Source organism: Miniopterus natalensis, chromosome 2 (assembly GCF_054644295.1).
Source record: "Miniopterus natalensis isolate mMinNat1 chromosome 2, mMinNat1.hap1, whole genome shotgun sequence".
In the NCBI taxonomy this organism is placed as follows: Eukaryota; Metazoa; Chordata; class Mammalia; order Chiroptera; family Miniopteridae; genus Miniopterus; species Miniopterus natalensis.
This window is the reverse complement of record NC_142082.1, coordinates 116185839-116208561: the sequence shown is the minus strand read 5'-3', so window position 1 is coordinate 116208561 and position 22723 is coordinate 116185839. Positions and strand designations below refer to the sequence as shown.

At 33.7% G+C, this 22723-nt stretch overlaps 1 protein-coding gene across 1 annotated transcript in view; it reads left to right on the top strand.

Moving 5' to 3' along the window:
- The window catches only part of LRRIQ1 (leucine rich repeats and IQ motif containing 1), a 200070-nt gene that overhangs the window by 52673 nt on the left and 124674 nt on the right, over window positions 1-22723 (top strand). The window contains exons 12-15 of the mRNA XM_016199434.2: window positions 559-632; window positions 4211-4304; window positions 18843-19022; window positions 21140-21586. Coding sequence (XP_016054920.2) covers window positions 559-632; window positions 4211-4304; window positions 18843-19022; window positions 21140-21586 — 795 coding nt within the window. The remainder of the gene's footprint in view (window positions 1-558; window positions 633-4210; window positions 4305-18842; window positions 19023-21139; window positions 21587-22723) is intronic.

Here is a 22723-nt window from a genome sequence, read left to right as displayed (position 1 = left end):
ATAATACTTTCAATCTAATAAAAAGCAAAATTAATGACTCTAATCAGCTCTTGTCAAAAAGTGAAAATAAATATTTTTATGATTTTTATCTTCTAATGGTTTAAGTTATGTGTTTGATCCAGGAAAAAATATATAAATAATATAAATTCTCTATAAATTTGGCCTTATATGAAGACCAAACAAAAAATTAGCAACAAAGCATTCACTTGTTTTTATTTAAATTTCTTGTATACATTAAAGTCTATGACATTTGTGATTGAAATTCACAATTCATGATAATTTCTCCATAGAAATGAATATAAATTTTCCATTATAAAATAAATACTTAAGATTTTATAATTACATTTTAATAAGTACTGTTAATACATGTTATTATAATTGTATTTTAGTGTACATATAGTTATATATATGTATATATGTATATATAGTTATATATAATTGCCTATCACTGTATAATTGTGTTATATGATGTGTAGTTATATAGTTAGTTCAATTATGTTAAAGACATTCCAATTTAAAATTTTTATGAATTCTATTTTTTTGTTTGTTTGTTTTCAGCTTGACAAAAATCACACCACTTTTCCATTTTGTTTCTCTGGAAAAACTAGATGTCAGCAACAATTGTCTTTCTGGTAAGTTTAGAATAATATATAATTTAAAAAAAAATAAATTTTGAGTTTCTGTTCCAAATATGGTGAGGAGTTGTTTTAGATCAATGTGTTAATGGTATTTATAAATTACCTGCGCGCGCGGGCACACACACACACACACACACACACACACACACACAATAAGGTATAGAGGAAGAAATATTTCTCCTCTACCTTCTTAATTTCTTAGACTGGAACTAAGAATTAAACTGACACAAGAAAAACAGAAAAAAAAAAATAAAAGTTTTTAATTGTAGGTGTGTGTGTTTTTTCACATGTACGTGGGAGTTCTCCCAAGAAAAATAAAGATTCCAAGAAGCAGTTAGAATTGAACAAGAGCAGTAAATTGTGAAAACGTGACGAGGCAAAGGTGCTTGGGTTAAGGAATTTAATTAAATGAAAAAGTGACTAGGAAATAAGGGTTAGTTTAACAAGTTTGTTGTACACATTTCTCTTAGCCTCTATTCCTGTCCTTATGATGAGAATGTCTCTTTCTTTCTGGTATAGGGAGGGCATCTTTCACGTAGGACTTTTATCTCCTGCTTAAAGAAAAAGAAGGAAGGTCAGAGTATCTTTGCATCTGCTGCTTTATAAATTCCATTCTGGCGTATTGAAGCTGCATGTTCTGAACTCCTTCAAAGACATGGTGAAATATTCAGTTAAAATTTTCTTTCCACTTTTAAAATCATATTACTTCCATATATTTCTGGTAGACCAGGGCATATGTCATAACTATATTGTTTTTTAAAATTCATATATTATCTATGAAATAAGTAGCCTAGTGAAGATGAGTAAACAAACTTGTCTGACTTGTGGGCCCCTAACAGGTATAGACACTAATGAAAAGTGTACTAAATTAAAGAATGGTGAGTTGATTTGGTTGACTAATGCCCCAAAGTTTGCCCATCCCCACTCCCCATCAGCCCCCTCATAAAGACAACTATAGTTCTAGTTTGTCACCATAGGTTAATTTTGACTGATATGCATTTTTATATTAATGTGATCAAACAGTACATTATCTGTTGTCTCCAGTTCTCTTTGCTGAACATTCATGTAATATTCCACTGTGTCACTTATACCATTAGTTTTTGTCTGTTTGTTTGTTTGCTTTTTGCTGATGTAGTCCATTGTATGGATATATTAATATATCACAATTTGTCCAGTCTCCTGTTGGTTGATATTTTGATGTGGTTTGGCACTACTATGATTATAAAGTTCCTATGGAAATTCTTGTATAAATCTTTCTGTGAATATATGTTTTCACTTCTCTTGGGTAAATGTGTAAGAGTGTAATTGCTAGATAATAGAGTAGGTGTATGTTTAACTTAATAAGAAATTGAAAAAACTGTTTTCCAAAGTAGCTGTAACATTTTACAGCCCCACATGCAATGTACGAGAGTACCAATTGCTCGATTCTGCAGGGTATTCTGTATTTCATATTTCATTATGGTTTTAGTTTGCATTTTCCTGATGAGGAATGATATTATGCCTCTTTGCATTCACTTATTGGTAATTTCTGTATGTTTTTCTGTCTATTCAAGTGTCTTACCATTTTTAAAATTTGGTTATTGCTTTTTTCTTTTTGATTTATATAAATATACATATATTCTGGGTGAAGTTCTTTGTCAGAGAGATGTTTTGTAAATATTTTCACCCAGAATGCTTTTATTTATTAATTTTATTAATGTTATCTGTAGATGAGCAGAAGTTTTAAATTGTGATAAAATTTAATTTATCATTTTTTAATAATTATTTTTCTTTGTGTCCTTTGTAGTAGTTCCCTACCTCAAGACTGAGATGATTTTCTGTGTTTTCTAGCTTTCTAATAGAAGCTTGATACTTTTAGTTTTTACCTTTGAGCCTATGACCTATCTCAGATTAATTTTTATAAATGGTATGAAGTAAGGGGTGAATTTAGGTTTTAATATAGATATTTAGTTGTCCTAGCAACATTTGTTGAACAAGGTTTTTCATCATTGAATTACTTTGGTGTCTTTGTCAAAACTGATTTACATTTGGCTACTTTGGATGTGTTTCTATTAACTACTTTCTCTTAACGATAGGTCATATTTTTCTATTTCTTTTTTAAAAATTTATCTTTATTTTTGAAAGTATTTCAAATATCTCTTCTCCCCACCCCCCATTGATCTCCTCCACCCCGCACTACCCCCTAGGCCTACTGCACTATTGTCTGTGTCCATGGGTTATGCATATAAATTCTTTGCTTAATCTCTTCCCACCACCTCTCTCCCCTTCCCTCTGAGATCCCTCAATCTGTTCTATGCTTCCATGTCTCTGGATCTGTTTTGTTCATCAGTTTATTTTGTTCATTATATTCCACATATAAGTGAGATCATGTGATACTTGTCTTTTTCTATTTCTTTTTATATCTAGTGGTTTGTAATTGTATGTTGACTATTGTACATTTCACAGTTTATTTACTGAGTCTGGCCATTGTCTTCCTTTTAAAGGGTGTTAATTTAGGCAAGCAGTAAAAGTATTGATGGATGATTTTGTTTCTGTCAGCCTTAATTTAATTCTCTCCTAGGACAAGACATTTTAGTTTTCAACTCTTAGTGCATGCCCCTACCTCCAGGTACTTCATTCCTAATTGCATAGTCTTTTGGATTTTAGCTGAAACTCTGAGATACTCAATTAGGTCTCATTTTGACTGGGATGATGCTCCAGGGTCTTTTACTGATGCATGAACTTTAGTATCATCATTCAGCTCAGCCTTACAAGAAGGTGATCTCTGCTAGGTTTTTCAGAGTTTTGCCTGTCTATGTAGCACTTAGCTCTTGTCTTAGGACCTGCAGTAAACCTTCACATAGACTTCTTCCTGCAACTCCCTCCCCCCACAACATACACACGGCTTCTTCTCAGTACTTTTTACCACAAATTCCAGCTTCAGTTCTAATTGTTGCCTCCTCACTCAGCAAAGCAGCTTCATTGTTTGGTCTCTACTTTCTTCCTCTCAAGTGGTAAAATGCTTTCAGGCAGAAAACCACTGTGATTGTAGACTCACCATGTGGGTTCCTCTTTTCTCAGAGTCAGGCTTAAAAACCGGTGCTTCGTATATATTGTCCAGTTTCATGATTGTTTTTGGGATAGAAATTCCGAGTCTGACCTATTTTTACTTTTGAAAGTTTAATAGGTCCATGTAATTCTATTTAATGATATGTTCAATTTTACCACTTATCTTACTTTAGATTTCACTTTTTCCGATTTTGTGTTTACAACCTGGAATGCATTGTTTTAAGCCCTTTACACACCTTAGTTTATTTAATTCTCACTCTGTGAGACAGGCATGGAACTGAATCATAAATCAGTTGTATGATTTGCATTAGTTCACATAGCTGCTGCATGGTAGAAATATATATTCTGACAATAGAGTTTGTGTTCTTGATACAAGTCTCTTCTTAAAAGCATATTATTTTCAGCAGAACAAATAATTTTTGTTGTTTATTTAATAGCTAATTAAATAAAATGCTCATGATCTGTGATTACTTTTCTTTATCTGCAATATGTTTCATAATGAATCTCATTGTTTATTTTTGTAGACCTTATGAGTGCCATAAAGTGGTTTGGTGCATGCTATTCTCTCCGTGAACTGACTATCACTGGAAATCCACTTCTTCAAGAAATAGACTGGAGGTAAAAAACATTGTTGCACCCTATGCACATACTTTACTACAGTTGCAGAAAGCATAACTTGATGAAAATTGTTTTGTGTATACAATTTGCTTGGGAAAGGTTAATAAAAATAATTTAAAAGTTATTCAAGACAAAATACTTTTGTAAGGATAGTTTAAAAATATTTTTCAACCTAAAATAATTTTTTTATGGTATGAACTAATGATAATTCTGATCCACATTACTGATAATGTGACAATTTTAGTATGATGTTAACTTGGGTTTTTATTTATAGGAAATACATTTATTTGTTGGGAATTACTACTTATTAGTCATCTAAATCACATGGCTTTCTACTTAAAATTATTTCCTTTCTGTCAATAATTTGATTTTGCTTTAACTTCTTAAAAGAGAAAGTTATATGTATTATAAGCATGTGTGATTTCATGCCTCTCTTTGAAACACTGCAGTATCTAGGTGTTAATAAAGGGAAATATTTTGTAATTTTTAAAATTAATTTTCCTCATCAAAAAAGTTATTCTAATCTGAAACTCTCATATTATGCTAACACTGTTTCCCCTAAACTAACAAACATTTTATATAATCAACTTTTTAAAAGATAATTTACATATAATAAGCTTCATCAATTTTGTTGATGAATATAAATATTGTATAAAATCCACCACAAGCAAGATAATGAACGTTTTTATCACCCCAGAAAATTACCTCATTCACCTTTGCAGTCTAGTCCTCTCTCCCAGTACTTTAAAATTCTCTCTCAACTGTCTTTATGACTTTTGTGTTTTTGACCTAAAGTTAGCTGACATTCTTGTCATTTCTCTGTTGCTGGATACTTCTTTTTTTTAAATCCTCACCTAAGAATATTAGAGAGAAGAAGGGACAGCGAGTGAGAATGAGCAAGAGAGAGAGAAATGTAGATCAGTTGTCTACCATATGGCCCCAATCCCACAACCTAGGTGTGTGCCCTGACCTACTGGACCATGCACCAAACACAGCCAGGGCTGTGTTAGGAAACTATTTTTTAAAAATCATTAAAAAACTTTGTTTTTAAATTAAATTAAATTAAATTTTATATTATTTTATATTTTATATATTTTTTATCTTTCATTCTAGATTTTAATTAATCAATGAATGGATATCTGCCATACATTAATTTCTTTTCTTTTTTGTTTTTCAAAGGGACTTTCACTGACTTCCAAAGTCAATCTTTTTTTTTTTAAGTTTCTTTATCTTGACTGTTGAGAATATTACAGATGTCCCCTTTTTATCCCCACTGATCCCCTCCATCCTGCATCCATCCCACCCCCAGGTCTTCCCTACACCAATGTCTGTGTCTATGGGTTATGCTTATAAACATAAAAGTTCTTTGATTAATCTTTCCCCTCTCATTCCCCACTCTCTACCTTCCCATTGAGATCCCTCAGTTTGTTCCATGCTTCTATGTCTCTGGATCCATTTGTTCATCAGTTTGGGTTTATTATATTCCGCGTATAAGTGAGATCATGTGGTACTTGTCCTTCTCTGACTGGCTTATTTCACTCATCCATGCTGTGCCACAGGATAAGATATCATTCTTTTTAACAGCTGCATAGTACTCCATGGTGTAAATGTGCCACAGTTTTTCTATCCACTCATCCACTGATGGGCACTTGGGCTGTTTCCAGATCTTAGCTATTGTAAATTGCACTTCTATGAACACAGAGGTGCATAAGTTCTTTGCAATTGGTGTTTTGTGTTCCTTAGGCTGTATTCCTAGAAGTGGGATCACTGGGTCAAATAGCAGGTCAATTTTTAATCTTTTGAGGAAACTCCATACTGCTTTCCATAGTGGCTGCACCAGTCTGCATTCCCATCAGCAGTGTACTAGGGTACCGTTTTCTCCACACCCTCACCAGTACTTGTAGTTTATTGACTTGTGGATGGTAGCCATTCTGACAGGTGTGAAGTGATACCTCACTGTGGTTTTAATTTGCATCTCTCTGATGATTAGCAACATTGAGCATTTTTTCATATGTTTCTTAGCCATTTGTATGTCCTCTTTGGAGAAGTGTCTATTTAGGTCCTTTGCCCATTTTTTAATTGGATTGTTTGTCTTCCTTTTGTTAAGTTGTATGAGTTCCTTATATATTTTGGATATTAACCCTTTATCCGATGTGTCATTAGCAAATATGTTCTCCCATACAGTGTTCCCTTTTCGTTTTGTTGATGGTTTCCTTTGCTGTGCAGAAGCTTTTTATTTTTATGCAGTCCAATTGTTTATTTTCTCCTTAGTTTCTCTTGCCCTAGGAGATGTATCAGCAAACATATTACTACGAGAGATGTCTGAGATTTTGCTGCCTATGTTTTCTTCTAGGATTTTTATGGTTTTATGTCTTACATTTAAGTCTTTTATCCATTTTGAATTTACTTTTGTGTATGGTGTAAGTTGGTGGTCTAGTTTCTTTTTTTTGCATGTAGCTGTCCAATTTTCCCTGTAACATTTATTGAAAAGACTGTCTTTACTCCATTGTATGTTCTTGCCTCCTTTGTCAAATATTAATTGACCATAATGGCATGGATCAATTTCTAGGTTCTCTGTTCTGTTCCACTGATGTATATGTCTGTTCTTGTCCCAGTACCAGGCTGTTTTGATTACAGTGACTTTGTAGTATAATTTGATATCTGGTATTGTGATCCTTCCAACTTTGTACTTTCTCAAGATTGTCGTGGCTATTTGGGGTGTTTTTTATTTCCATATAAATTTTTGAAGTGTTTGTTCTAGATCTGTGAAATTTGCTGTTGGTATTTTAATAGGGATTGCATTGAATTTATAGATTGCTTTGGGTAGCATGGACATTTTAATGATGTTAATTCTTCCAATTCATGAACATGGTATATTTTCCCATTTGTTTATATCTTCCTCTATTTCTTTTTTCAGTGTCCTGTAGTTTTCCGAGTAAAGGTCTTTTACATCTTTGGTTAACACATTGTTTGCGGGTAGTTTTTATTGCGCACTCTACTACCAGTCAAAGTAAAACGTATAAATACGTTTCCCGCATACAATGTGTTAAGTTTATTCCTAGGTATCTTACATTTTTAGTTGCAATGATAAATGAGATTGTTTTTTTAGTTTCTCTTTCTGAGAGTTCATTATTGGTGTATAAAAATGCCATCGATTTCTGGGTGTTAATTTTGTATCCTGCTACCCTGCTGAATTTATTTATTAAATCTAGTAGTTTTTTGGTGGAGTCTTTAGGATTCTCTATGTATAATATCATGTTATCTGCAAATAATGACAGTTTTGTTTTCTGCTTTCCAATTTGGATGCCTTTTATAAGTTTTCTTCTTGTCTAATTGCTGTGGCTAGGACTTCCAGTACTATGTTGAATAAGAGTGGTGAAAGTGGACAACCTTGTTTTGTTTCTGTTCTTAGTGAAAATGGTTTTAATTTTTGCCCATTGAGTATGATGTTGGCTGTAGGTTTGTCATATATGGCCTTTATTATGTTGAGGTATGATCCCTCTATTCCCACTTTGTTGAGAGTTTGTATCAAAAATGGGTGTTGGGTTTTGTCTAATACTTTTTCTGCATCTATTGATACGATCATATGATTTTTGTCTTTCAGTTTGTTTATGTGATGTATCACGTTTATTGATTTGCAAATATTGTACCAACCTTGCATCCCTGGAATAAATCCCACTTGGTCATGGTGTATGATCTTTTTAATATATTGCTGTATCTGATTTGCTAATATTTTGTTGAGGATTTTAGCATCTATGTTCATCAGGGATATTGGCCTATACTCTTTCTTTGTAATGTGTTTATCTGGTTTTGGAATTAGGCTAATGCTGGCCTTGTAAAAAGAGTTTGGAAGTGTTCCTTCCTCTTGGATTTTTTGAAATAGTTTCAGGAGGATAGGTGTTAATTCTTCTTTGAATGTTTGGTATAAGTCCCTTGTGAATCCACCCGGGCTAGGGCTTCTGTGTGCAGGGAGCCCTTTGATTACTGCTTCAACTTCATCAGGAGTTATTGGCCTCTTTAGACTTTCTGACTCTTCCTGATTGAGTTTTCGAAGGTTTCATTTTTCTGGGAATTCATCCATTTCATCCAGGTTGTCCAGCTTGATGACATATAGTTGTTCATAGTATTTTCTTACAATCCTTTGTATTTATGTTGGGTCAGTTGTTACTTCACCGCTTTCATTTCTGATTTTGTTTATTTGGGTCCTCTCTCTTTGTTTCTTGATGACTCTGGCTAAAGGTTCATCAATCTTGTTTATCTTTTCAAAGAACCAGCTCTTGGTTTCATTGATCTTTTGTATTGTGTTTTTAGTCTCTATGTTATTTATTTCTGCTCTGATCTTTATTATTTCTTTCCTTCTACTTACTCTGGGCTTTTCTTCTTGTTCCCTTTCTAAGTTTTAAGTTGTAGAATTAGAGAGTTTATTAGAAGTTTTTCTTGTTTTTTGAGGTAGGCTTGTAGTGTTATGAACTTCCCTCTCAGGACTGCTTTCATTGGTCCCATAGATTTGGAGTTGTTGTGTGTGCATTTTCATTTGTTTCCAGGAAGTTTTTGATTTCTTCCTTGATCTCTTTGGTAACCCATTTTTTGTTTAAAAACATACTTTTCAAACTCTATGTGTTTAAATGTTTTTTAGTGTTTTTATTATAGTTGATTTTTAATTTCATGCCACTGTGGTCCGAGAAGATGCTTGATATGATTTCAATCTTCTTGAACTTGTAGAGACTTGTTTTGTGTCCTTACATGTGGTCTATCTTTGCGAATGTCCCCTGTGCACCTGAGAAGAGTGTATATTCTGCAGCTTTGGGGTAGAATGTTCTGTAAATGTCAATTAAATCCATCTGATGTAGTGTGTCATTTAGGGTCACTGTTTCCTTGTTGAGTTTTTGTCTGGAAGACCTCTCCAATGAAGTCAGTGGGGTGTTTAAAAATCCTTTTTTATTTTTTAATTGGAGTTGACATATAATATTATATTAGTTTCAGGTGTACACCCCAGTAATTAGACATTGTAAAACTTACTAAGTTTTGTAAGTAAAACTTACAAAAAATCTCATACTTATCTGACAGCATACCTAGTTATTAGAATATTATTGACTATATTCCCTGTGCTCTATTTTATACCCCTATGACTATACTATAACTACTAATTTGTACTTCTAAATCCCTTCACATTTTCACACATTCCCCCACCCCCTCTCCCATCTGGCACCCTTAAAAATGTTCTCTGTATATATGAGTCTGTTCCTGTTCTGCTTTTTCGTTTATTTTGATTTTTATATTCAATTATTGATATGTATTTATTGCTATTTTATTACTTATCATTTTTATGGGTTTTTTTCTTCTTCTTAAAAAAGGCCCTTTGACATTTCATGCAATACTGGTTTGGTGGTGATGAACTCCTTTAGCTTTTCCTTGTCTGGGAAGCTCTTTATTTGACCTTCAATTCTAAATGATATCTTTGCAGGGTAGATCTTGGTTGTAGGCTCTTGCTTTTCATTACTTTGAATATTTCTTGCCACTCCCTTCTGGCTTGCAAAGTTTCCATTGAGAAATTAGCTGACAGTCATATGGTAGCTCCCTTATAGGTAACTAACTGCTTTTCTCTTGCTGCTTTTAAGATTCTCTCTTTGTCTTTAACCTTTGGCATTTTAATTATGATGTGTCTGTGTGTGGGCCTCTTTGGGTTCCTCTGTTTGGGACTCTCTTTGTTTCCTGGACTTGTAAGTCAATTTCTTTCACCAGGTAGAGGAAGTTTTGTCATTATTTTCTCAAATAAGTTTTCAATTTCTTGTTCCTTCTTGTCTCCTTCCAGGTACCCCCATGATGTGAATGTTGGTATGCTTGAAGTTGTCCCAGAGGTTCTTTATAGTATCTTCATGGTTTTGGATTGTTTTTTCCTTTTGCTCTTCTGATTGGATGTTTCTTGCTTCCTCATATTCCAAATTGCTGATTTGATTCTCGGCATCTTCTAATCTACTATTGATTCCCTATAAATTATTCTTCATTTCAGTTAGTGTAGCCTTCATTTCTGACTGGTCCTTTTTTATGTTATTGGCGTTCTAACTAATTTTCTCAAAATTCTCACTAAGTTCTTTGGAATTCTCATTAAGTTTCTGGAAATTCTCAGTAAGTTCATTGAGCATCCTTATAACCATTGTTTTGAACTCTATAACTAGTAGTTAGCTTGCTTCCATTACATTTAGTTCTTTTCCTGGAGGTTTCTCCCATTCTTTCATTTGCATCATGTTTCTTTGTCTCTGCATTTTGGCTGCTTCCCTCTGTTTGTTTCTATATATTAGGTAGAGCTGCTATGTCTCCCGGACTTCATAGAGTGGCCTTGTGTAGTAGGTGTCCTGTAGGATCCAGTGACACAGCCTCCCCAGTCACCTGAGCTGGGCACTCCAAATGTGTCTCTGTGTGGGCTGTGTGAATTGTCTTGGTATAGTTGAGCCTTGATTGTTGTTGGTTTCATTGGAAAGGATCAAACCCCAGGCCAGTTGACTGTGAGGACCAGCTGCAACTGACTACAGCAGAAGAGCTGCTGTGCAGGAGACACCCCTACAAAGGAGGATTTACTTCAGTGGAGCTTTGGTGTTCACTGTTTCCTCCCCTTGAGTGTGTAGGGTGTGGATCTGGCATGGTCTGAAGCTGTCCACTGGGCTCACTGGTTCTGGGGCCTCCCAGTACATGCAAAGTCAGCCACTGCCTGTGCCCTGCCTGGGGCCACCCAGCACAAGTTACTGATATGCAGATGGCTGCTACTTGTGCTGGGCTTGGAGGTGCCTAGGAGAGGCCAAGCTGTGAACCAAGGTGGCCTGCTGCTAATGCTGGGCCTGGGACAACTTGGTGAGAGGTGCAGAGCATGCTGAGGCCAACTGCTGCTTGTTGGGAGCTTTTAGGAAAGTCTGAAGCATGAGACAAGAGAGTCCAGTTGTATAGAAAAGCCACTGAAAATAGCTTGGATGAGCCCACAAGCTGGGTGGGGTGGGATTTCAGGGAATCACCAGGGTGGGGTCAACAGTGTGAGACAGGTTGATAGACGCTCATATATGGTGCCTGCCTGTTGGTGGTGTGCTGGGGAGGGCTCAGCAAAGGAACAATGGACTCTGGCAGCACTCTTGTCTGGGAGAAATCTGCCCCCAAAGATCTTGCCCTGATGAGAGACAAATTAACCCTATGTCCCTGGTTCCTTTCAAGCTGCTGCCCAGCACTTGAGCTCAGAGGGAGTGAGTATGAGTTAAGACCATGTGGGGGCCCTTTAAGTGGAACTGCCTGGCACTCTAGCAGCCTCTATTTTAGTAATCCTCAATCCCCATTGGATTTACAGCTTGGAGTTATGGGGACTTCTCTTCCCGGCACTGCAACCCTAGGTTGAGGGGTCTGGTGTGGGACTGGGATCCCTCAGCCAAGATATCCCTCCCAATTAAAAAATGCCACACGTGGGTGTGGGACCAGCCTGTTCCACACCTTCACTCCTTCTACCAGTCTCAATGTGACTTCTACTTTAATTCCTTAGTTGTAAGATTTCCATTCAGCTAGATTTTAGGCAGTTCTGAATGATGGTTGTTCTGAAGATTAGTTGTATTTTTGATGTGGTTGTAGGGAGATGCAGGTACTGCATTCATCTATGCTGCCATTTTGACTAGAAGCCCTACTTTTTTTTTTTTTTTAAATCCACCCTCTGGGGCTGTCTCTGTATACTTTAAAAAATATATATGTTTTTTTTTATTGATTTTAGACATAGAGAAAGGGAGGGAAAAACATCCATCAGCTGCCTCCTACATGCTCCCCCTACTGGGGATGAAGCCTGCTACCCATGCATGTGCCTTGACTGGGAATTGAACCTGCAAACTCTTGGTACAATGGGACGATGCTCAACCAACTGAGCCACATAGGTCAGGCCTCTCTGTGGATACTTTGAAAATGTTCTCTTTATCAGTGGTTTTCAGCAGTTGATAATGATGTATTTGATGTGATTTTATGTGGATTTACTCTGCTTGGAATTAAATAAACCTCTTGGAACTGATGGATTGATAGTTTCCATTAAAACTGGAAATTTTGGGCCATTATTTTTTCAAATATTTTTGCCTCCTTCCTATCCTGTTGTACTAGGATTCCAATTTCATCAATATTATACCAGTTGATATATCCCAGAAGTTGCAATTGCTCTGTTCTTACATTTATTATACTTTTTTCTGCCTGTATTTTCCTCTTGTTATTGCTGTGTCTTCAAGTTTTCTGATATTTTCTTCTTATCAGTAGATTAATTATCTACTCTGTAATTAATTTCATCCAGACTATTTTTTAGTTCCAATTTTAGATATTGTTTTTCATCTCTAAAAGTTTCATTTATATCTTTTTTTTAACACCATTTGCAGTTTCTCTTCTAATCATTCTCATGTCTTCCTGAATCATCTTGACTAGAATATTTATAATGCTGTTTTAACATTCTTGTCTGCTGGTTCTGTCATCTTTTTCATTTTGAGTTTGATTGTCATTGATTTCTTTTTCCTGATTGGATCATATTGTTCTGCTTCTTTCATGACTGGTCAGTTTTGGTGGTATTATAAACATTTTTAAATACTACATTGGTGATTTATTAATTTTATTAATTTTTATTTTAAATGACATCTATTTTGTTTCTGATGTGCAGTAGCTAAATTACTTGGAATTAATGAGATACTTTCAAAGCTTGCTTTTAAGTTCTGCAGGAAATCTTTAGACTAGTGCTTATTTAGCCCCAATGCTATGGTTCTGACTTTCTGAGTATTCTCCCTAATGCCTCTTATATGTGTTCTTTCAACTTTGGCTTATCAGAATTCTTTTCAGTCCTATGTGGACTCCTATAATTTTCCTGCCTTTTGCTTTCCACTGGTTCTTTCCCTTGTTCTTACATGGCTTTCTCTCACATATCCTCAGATCACTTCTCATTTGCCCAGGTCCAGGTGAATTGCATCCCAGAATTTTGAAAAACTTGCTATGTCCACTTTGGAATTTCTGGTGATGATTCTGGCCTAAACTCTTGTTTCTTTTAATGTCTAGAAGCATGCATTTGTTAAATGTTTCAACATGATTTATTATACATTTGACATTTGTATTATGGCTACATCAAGGCAGAACAAAGCTGAAAGACTGGGCATGTAACCTAATACCAGGTGAGCTGGCAACATGCAAGTGTAGGGAAAGGCAAACATTTATTAACATTCAGGTAGAAGCATCTGTTTCAGGATCCTCAGAGTTTGGATCAAGTCAGCAAGTCTTATCAATTTGATCAGGTAGTGAAAATACAAGTTTCGAACAAAATATAGACAAGGAGGAATGAAAGATTTAAATAAAAGGTTGTTAGGAGATCTGATTTTAGGACAGAAGCAGTTGACTTTTTGCCCTGACTTGGTTTCCCTGTGACTATGTGGTTATAGTCAGGAAGATCTTGGTTCTGATGACTTCAGGAGGAATATAAGGTATCTTACAGAGGAATCACTGATCTAGTTATGTTCAGAATTTCTATATCTGATTTAATTTACCTGTAGAACAAGATAAGAGAGTCTAGGGAGTAGTCTCTGTTTCTTCCCTTGTCTAAGGTCTCTGCAAACTTCTAACACTCTCTTTTCAGATGTACAAGGATGGGCAAAAGTAGGTTTACAGTTGTAATACAAGTAGATAATACAATAATTAATAAATAGCAATACAAGGATAAACTCTGTTTCATGAACTCACAAATGTAAACCTACTTTTGCCTACCCCTGCATTGGTTTCCTTTATTTGTTAACTGGTCTTTGGTTAAGAAAATAGCATTTTTATACCAAGTCAAATACCTATGTAATTTGCTATTCATGATAACTTGTGTATAACAGTTGAGGTATTGACTTTGCCAGAAATTCTTTTTTTTTTTTAAGCTCAGTTTTCACATAAATTGCTAACGTTACACTGTTTTTTAGGGAAACATTTTATGTATCCACATGTTTTAGAACATAACTTGTCAACTTCTACTTTGGAAATGTGCTTCCAAGTACAATTTAAGCTGTGTAGCCTGGAGGAAAGAGTATAATAACCCAGTGCAATGATTTTCAAAGGTGTATCCCCAAACCAGCAACTTTATCATCACCTGGAAACCTATTAGTAATGTAAAATCTTGGCCACTGTCCAGACCCACTTAATCAGAAACTAGGGGATGATGCCCAGTCTGTTTTTAAAAGTCCCTTGTATGGTTCAATACACACTAAAGTTTGGAAATTACTGTTTTTAAACAAGTACATTCTAATCTTGCCCCATACTATGTGATTCTGGGCAAGTAACTTAACTTTCCTATGTCTCTGAATCCTCATTGGTAAAATAATAATGATAGTATCTGTCTTATGGGGTAGTTATGAGAATTGAATGGAATAATACACATTTTTTTGAGAACAGTTCCTGGAGGCACACAGAAATCTACCATTTTCTATTCCTAGGGAAACCAGACTATCTATAGGTTCTCAATCTCCACATATTAAGAGCATGCCTACCAGATGTAACCGGTCTCCTAACATGGTGGACTTTAAAAAGGAAACCCAATGTAATCTAAGATTTCAAGTAATTTTTGAAATCTTGTTCGGGATAGCAAAAAATGATAACCATGAAAACTAATAGCAAATACTCCTATAGCATTTACTCTGTGCCAGCACTATTCCCATTTAATCCTTTCAATATGCCTAATTAATTAATTAACTAGTATCCCCATTTTATAATTATGGAAAAGGAGTCACAAAAAGGCTAAATAACTTGCCCAAGGTCCTCACACAACTAGCAAGTGGAAGGGCCAGGATTCAAACCCATGAAGTGTGGTTCCGTAGTCTGTGCTCTTAACTCTTAGATTTTGGTACCTAACACTGATAATTATTGTATGCATAGATATGCTGTAGACATCTGTAAATACCACCTTAATTTAGAGCAACTAGGAAACACTGCCTTCCCTGAAGAGGCAAACTCTGCACTAAACCTCAAGTTTGGTAAGGTTTAAAATACAACAAACACAAAAAACACTCTGATGGAGGAAATATCTGAGAAAAGGAGGTAATGTGAAATGTTAGAAGACTGTGCTTCTCTTATATTGGGATTTAAAGCACTAATCTCTAAGTTTTAGGTCCTTATTTTTAGGATCAAGATTTTAGAGTGAAATCTTCCATACAAAAGGAAGAGTGTAATTATTTCCAAAAGACTCTGCTTCGCAAGGGATATTATTTATAATAAAAATAACTGGTAAACTATTTTTATATAGCTGTCTTTATTTTACAAAGTAACTATACAGACCAAGGCCAGGATGAGAAATAAAAGGTAGTTGTTCCCATTATTCAGAGCCAACTCTTTCGGGGTAATGGTTTTTCTGTTAGTTGTTGAGCAAATAATACATGAATTCTCTTGCTGATCCAGTATCAGTTTTCATTCAAAGAGCTGTCACGTTGCCAGTTGCAAATAGAAACAAAACTATGTCCTGAATAATCTTTGAATTTACTTATTTATTTTTGTTTTTATGGAGCATAAACACTTATTTTGTTGAAAAGAATAAGCTTGTGGTAAATACATTTATATAAATCTATTAAAATATAGCTTTTTAAAATTTATTGGTGGTGACATTGGTATAAGATTATATAGGTCTCAGGTGTACAATTTGATAATATATCATCTGTATATTTTATTGTATGCTCACCACCCCAAGTCAAGTCTCCTTTCATCGCCATTTATCCCCCTATACACTCTTCTACCTTCCCCAAACCCCTCCCTTCCCCTCTGGTAATCACTGTGTCTCTGAGTTTTTGTTTTATTTTGTTTTGAATCCCTTCACCTTTTTCACCTGGCCCTGCAACCCTCCCCCAAAATATATATTCACATTTTACTTTTCTGGACTAGAGTAACACCAACTTGAAAATACTACCTATCAAATTTCACTTAGATTAGTTGGGCTAATACAGTGTTCATAATTTTAAGAAGATATTCATTTTTCTAAAGGGTTTAATATCTTGTAATCTATAAAATATGGATGTGTTAATGAAAGGATCAACTCACACTTTAACCAGTGCGTTCCAATGAACTTTACATAACCCCTTGATACCAACAAAGGGATTAGTTGTAGATTTTCCCGGTTGGCTTTTTACTTTCATGTCTAGCCAGTGATAACATGGACAAAACTGATGTACTAAAAAAAATCTTTTAAAACTTAAACCACAGACTCAGTTTGGAATCTCCTTTGGGAACATGTTTCACTCATTGATGATTAATAGAGCTTTTTAAGTGACAGAATATTCACCAGGAAGTTTTCACTAAATGAAATATTGATTCAGCCCTTGACTAAGAGGAACGCAGCTGGAAAAACTAATGTTGAGATACACTGTATCCTTATGCTTCATTTCCAACATGAATCAATGTGTTACAGCACTTTCTAATATATTCATCACAAACTCTTATAAGGCTGCATCTGAACTTACTTAAGGCCAATCCATGCACTATTAACATGTACAGATCTGAGAACTGTTCTTTTAAAAAAATTAAAGAAAAAAATATTTAAAAATAAAACACTAACTCCACTCTAGATAATTATTATATAAATCACAAATTTCAAATACTGTCACACTTGTGAAGTTCTCAAGCAAACTAAATTTTCATATCCAAAAGAAGTTTGAAGTATTCTGACTAAAATAAACCATTTGGGGACTTTTAAATGTAAAGATGACAAATGTAACATCAAAATATTCCAAAGGTAAAAGTTCAAGCTCCATTGAACCACACACTCTAGAATTATTCCCTGTAGCTAAAATGGTGTACTTACTTAATAATATCTATATCAATAACCATGTTCAAAATATAGTGTTTGATGATAAAGTGATCATTTTGTCCCTTGATGATGTGGTGTCAGTTAACATCAGAATAGCTTCCACAAAATGCCCAGCTAAAACAACCAGAAGCAAACCTAATGTCTGCTATTACTTTTGAATTTATTTATTTTTAATTATTTTGTTTGGAGCATAAATGCTTATTTTGTTAAAATAAAATTTGCTTTGGGTAAAATACTGATCTATTAATCTGATAAAGCAAATTCTTATATTTTTTCCTCTAGGATTATATTAGGTTATTTGGTTTAAATGACTTTTTATTTTGTCATCACATTTTTCTGAATAGGAAGCTGGTTTGTAATATATATATTTGATATGTATTCTCTAATTTTAGTTTCACAGGAATACTTTTCTAAGAAACTTTCATACCATTTATATAAAACCAATGGCAGCCCAGGCCTGGTGGCTCATCAGTTGATTGGAGTATCATCACAAAGGTTGAGGGTTTGATTCCCAGTTAGGGCACATACCCAGGTTTTGGGTTTGACCCCCAGTCAGGGAGGCAAACTGTCAATCTCTCTCTCTCTCTCTCTCTCTCTGTCCTCCCTCTTTCTGCCCCTTTCTCTCTCCCTAAAATCAATAAACATATACTTGGGCCTAATTCTGGGTGCTCTCCTTTGTTCTGCTGATCTATTTGTCTATTCTTTTTCCAATACCTCCACACCCTCTTGATACTGTATCTTGATGTCAGGTAGTGTTAGTCTACAAACTTTGCTCTTTTCCATCAATATTAAGTTAGCTCTTTTGGGTCTTTTTGCCTCTCCATGTAAACTTTAGAATCAGTTTGTTGATATCCTCAAAATATCTTGCTGGTATTTTGATTGTGATTGTATTGAATCTGAAGGTCAAATTAAGAAGAACTGAACTTCTTGGCAATATTGAATCTTCTTATATATAAACATAATTTCATGGGACAGTTTTCCATTTATTTAGTCTTTTTTCAGAGTTTTCCTCATAAGAACTGTTAGTTTTTAATGAAGGAGTTTTACTTATTCAAGATGTCAATTTTGCCCCCGTAACCACCAATAGATCCTGTGGAAAGAGGCCTGCACTCTCCTTGTGGAAGGCTCTGGAGTACCTCTAAATAGCTGGGCTTGCTGGGCAGTTCTTGCTGTCTGACTTGGTTTTTCACAGCATTAGTCTCTTAAATTGATGCAGACTTACATCTTGATGATTTTTATTATTATAATTCTTAGCAATTTCAAGAATAAAAAACATAATTTTAGATTTTCTAGATCATGAAATCAGGGTAATCCTTACCCCCTCTTGTTTTGGCCCTACATTCATTATGTTTTACTACAAAAAACAACCAAAATTCGCCTCTAAACAGCAACATTCAGTAAGGTTATTTTAATTATCTTTTTTTTTAAAAAGAGTGTATCTGTTATTATTATCCTTATAATGCAGTCTTTTATTTATTCCCAGCCCATTTCCAACTGCTTGAATCTCTCATTTGTACCTTAGAAGAAAACAGTTAAATATAAAGAACTCTAAAAACTTATTTTGTACGTGACAGAAAACTATAACATTTTTAAACAAATTTAACAGTATTATTTTCTCTACAAAACAGTGACAGTTTCTACGATACACTCTGTGCTTATTTAAGTAATAAGCAAATGGTTATTTTAGATATAAACTCTCCTTTTCAAGATTTCTTTTTTAATATTTTCAACAGGCATTCTTTGCTTAAAATATTACCCGCTCTAAGGATCCTCAATGGTGAAATGCTAAACTCCTATTCAGAAAGCCACACTGAAGAACACTGCCAACTAGAATTAGGTCGTTTCCTGGTGCTCTGTCAGTCCCAGATTGCAGAATTCAACTTACTAACTGAAAATTATATTACTGGAAAAGGGTAAGGCTGTTATCTTTACCTTGTCATAATTAAAAGATATAATGTATTTTATACATATGAATAAAAAATATTCTGACTAATACAGTCCTACTTTTGGGATTAGAACAGTGTGTTTTAGGGATATTCTCCCTTCAAAAACAAGGCATCACCTTTTTATTGTTTGAAATATATTAATATCTATTTTGAACATTATTTAAAAGTTAAAATATTAGGTAAAATAAAATAAAGCATGAGGATAGTTTTAAGGCAAGATGCAAACATTCATTCAGTCAGTCGTTCAATTAATCAATTAGCTTTATTCAACAATTATTGTAGACAAGACACAATCATATTAATGTAAAAGAAAATTATATAAACAAAGAGTTGCGATGGAGCAAGGCAAGTTTTATAATATAGATAATACTTATGTATGTTATATTGCACATATTTTCTATTTATATATTAAGATATTATGGGACCATAGTGGAGAAAAACAGTCCATACATGCATGTATTCAGGGGACAGAAACTGAGAGTAAATTCCTAATCAAATATCAGAGAAAGAGAACTTCCCATTTCCCATCCCAAATTTTGAATGCATTATTATGAATGAGTAACAATTGATCTTTTTGTGTTTCCTAATTTTCATTGCTCCAGAAAACACAAATGAAAAAGGAAAGGGATTTCATATTTCACTTATGATGAGATTCCATTGTAACTGGAACAATAATATGTGCCTCCAAATGTCTTAATTACTAAATTATATTCTTAAAATATTACTATTTGTACTTTCATACATGTTCATGTATATGGGAGTTGGTTTTCTATTTAAATGTTTTAAAATGTAATCTGTTTATATAAAAAATAAACTTCACTCCTTTAAAAATAATTCCAATTTTTATGGATAGCTAATGTTTACTTTCAACAAATACTAAGGTTATTTAGATTTATCTTTTCACAAACCTAAACTTACATCTTCTTGTATATGTAGGGTCATATACGATTTTTTCTGTAAAGGTGAGCTTTGACATCTCTCATGCTAAAATTTAGATTTCTCGATTCCTTTATACAATTTATTAACATTAGCATTGAAAATGGAAAGTAGGCTGTACTTTATGTATTTAATCATAAATAGTGGTAAACTTAACACCTAGCCATAAACATTTGATATTCTGATATTGAATTTAACCTTTCTACGTTATTAGCCAACAAAATTAATGAAATATAAAAATATTAAAAGTATATTGGAGCAGCTTATACAAATATTTAATGATACCTTTGTGAACATAGGGAATGTCTATCTCTACATCTTAGGAAATATAACTTTCATTTTGTATGGTTTAGGTAAAATTTTTATACATATTTATTTATATCTTATATTGTTTCAGAATAAATTTAAGGCAGCTTGGGGCTATATATAGACAATATATATTTGCAGTAAGTAAAATTAAAAAATAATAAAACAGTAATAAAGGAAGATGAATGAAATATACCAAGGGTAAGGCTCACACAAGTGCAAAGTCCTTTACATTTGCTGTTTAGGGCTATAATCTGGCAAACTAAAAGTTTGATTAATTACACAAGCTATAACCTTAGTAAAACAGATATCCAACAATTGTTCAAGAGAATCACAACCATTTATGACTTAAAGTATTTGAATTTTCTTTGGAATGGATTATTTTTCCAGATAAAAATGGGAATATAAACTTTCCCATAATAAAAATTCTTTGTTTAAAAGTCCAGTACAAATATTTTGCATGGCAAGTGTCAATGTAGAAAGTACTTTTAACTTTGTTTCATAAATAACTTCTCCAAATTTAGGCAGCCATGACTTCTCATGTCTATGGTAGTAAAAGCATGGATTTTTCTCATTCATTTGTACCAAAAATACCTAGAATAAAAATGGTTCTAAAACTTCCAGACATTTTGTCTGTATTGACAGATCTATATTAGCTATACAAATATTTTCAAATTTTGTTAGAAATGATATCATTTTTTATCTAAACAACCAGAAATAAGTTTTTTATTGTTATAATAAAGCTTATTGTTCATGTCAGGCCACTCAGGGAAAATTTCAAAATCTATACAAGTTTTAATATTTGCTGATCTTATTATTAATTGTTCTCATTATTTGTTCAGGAATATATTCACCTTGGATGCTGCAGAAAATCTCTGTCATTATTTTAAGAAGTTAATGACACTTAGTAATGAATTCCGATATGCACATGAACAAGGAGATGTAAGTACCACCAAGAGAGGTGAATCAGAAGCCCAGCAAAATCACTTGGCTCCTGCAGACAGTGACAGCATACTGCAAAACAGAGCCCTTCACTCTTGTGCAAACAAACATAAACTGGACTCACCAGATATTTCTGAAAAATGGATGGACTATGGTTCTAGTCCTTCCCTATTAACCAATTCCTTATGTGAAGATATGGAAGGAAGAAATCAGGAAAAAATAGTAGACCAGAAGAGAGAAGACAGCAAGGCAAGCAGTATCCCCACCGAAAGAATCCCATTCATGGAAACAGTGATGACAAGCTACCTGCCGAGGAATCACCGAGATACTGAACTTTATGAAAAAAAGTAAGATTTATAGATCATTTTTCTTTTACAATTGTGTATTTTTAATTTTTTTTACAGCTAATCTTAGTCAATGTTACCAAATAACAACTTGGTAAAGGATTTAAATCATTATTATATTTTATATTAATCCCTTTAATTATCTTCTTATGGTATGCACAAATTATTAATTATAGTACAGATTAATTTGATTGTATTATGGCAGGTTGTCATTTAATTGACTAGTTTTTCATTTAAAATGAGTAAATACAAAGTTATTTTTCTGCCTCCTAATCTCTAAATAATTAGAATAAAATTTTAAGGAAATATAACATACATTATTTTATGTCAGTCAGAGAAAAACAGATATCATATGATTTCACTAAAGAACAATATAAACAAACAAACACAATAGAAACAGACTCGATGCAGAGAACAGACTGGTAGTTGCCAGAGGGAAGGGGAGTTGGGGACAAGGGTGAAAAAGGTCAAGGGATTGAGAAGTATAGATTGGTAGTTACAAAATAATTATGGGGATGTAAAGTACAGCAAAGGAAATATAGTGAATGATATTGTATGGTGCCAATAACTATGTATGGTACCAGTTGGGTACCATAAATATCAAGGGGAACATTTGTAAAGTATTTGATTGTCTAACCACTGTGTTGTACAGCTGAAACTAATACAAAATAATATTAAATGTAAAGTGTAATCGATAAAAAAATTTAGAAGAATAAATACTACCTTATTCTAAAAATAATATAAAGAATACTTTCTAAATATTCTGATAATTTAATTTAAAAAAAATAAATACTTTTCATGTGCTGTTTATTTGCTTTTTGGCCCAGTAAACATTTGGTGAGTATCTCTGCAAGTATCTGAATGCATGTGCTATAATTTTCTTTGGCATAACAACTTGTTGGGCAATATTCTTTGAGATTAATAACATAAACCCCCTTCTAATTTTTAAAATCTTTTATTTTAAAAGAAATGGTTAAAAGAAAAGAAATCCCATCATTTCTTTTAACCATCAAAGATTGGTTTTTACTTTGAACTGTCAATTTTTTCTGTTCTTTACTTTTGGCATCAATGTCAAGCCAACAAAATTAAAACTGGTCAAATTCAGCTTCTCCTATAATAACAGGACTAAACAAGGAAGAA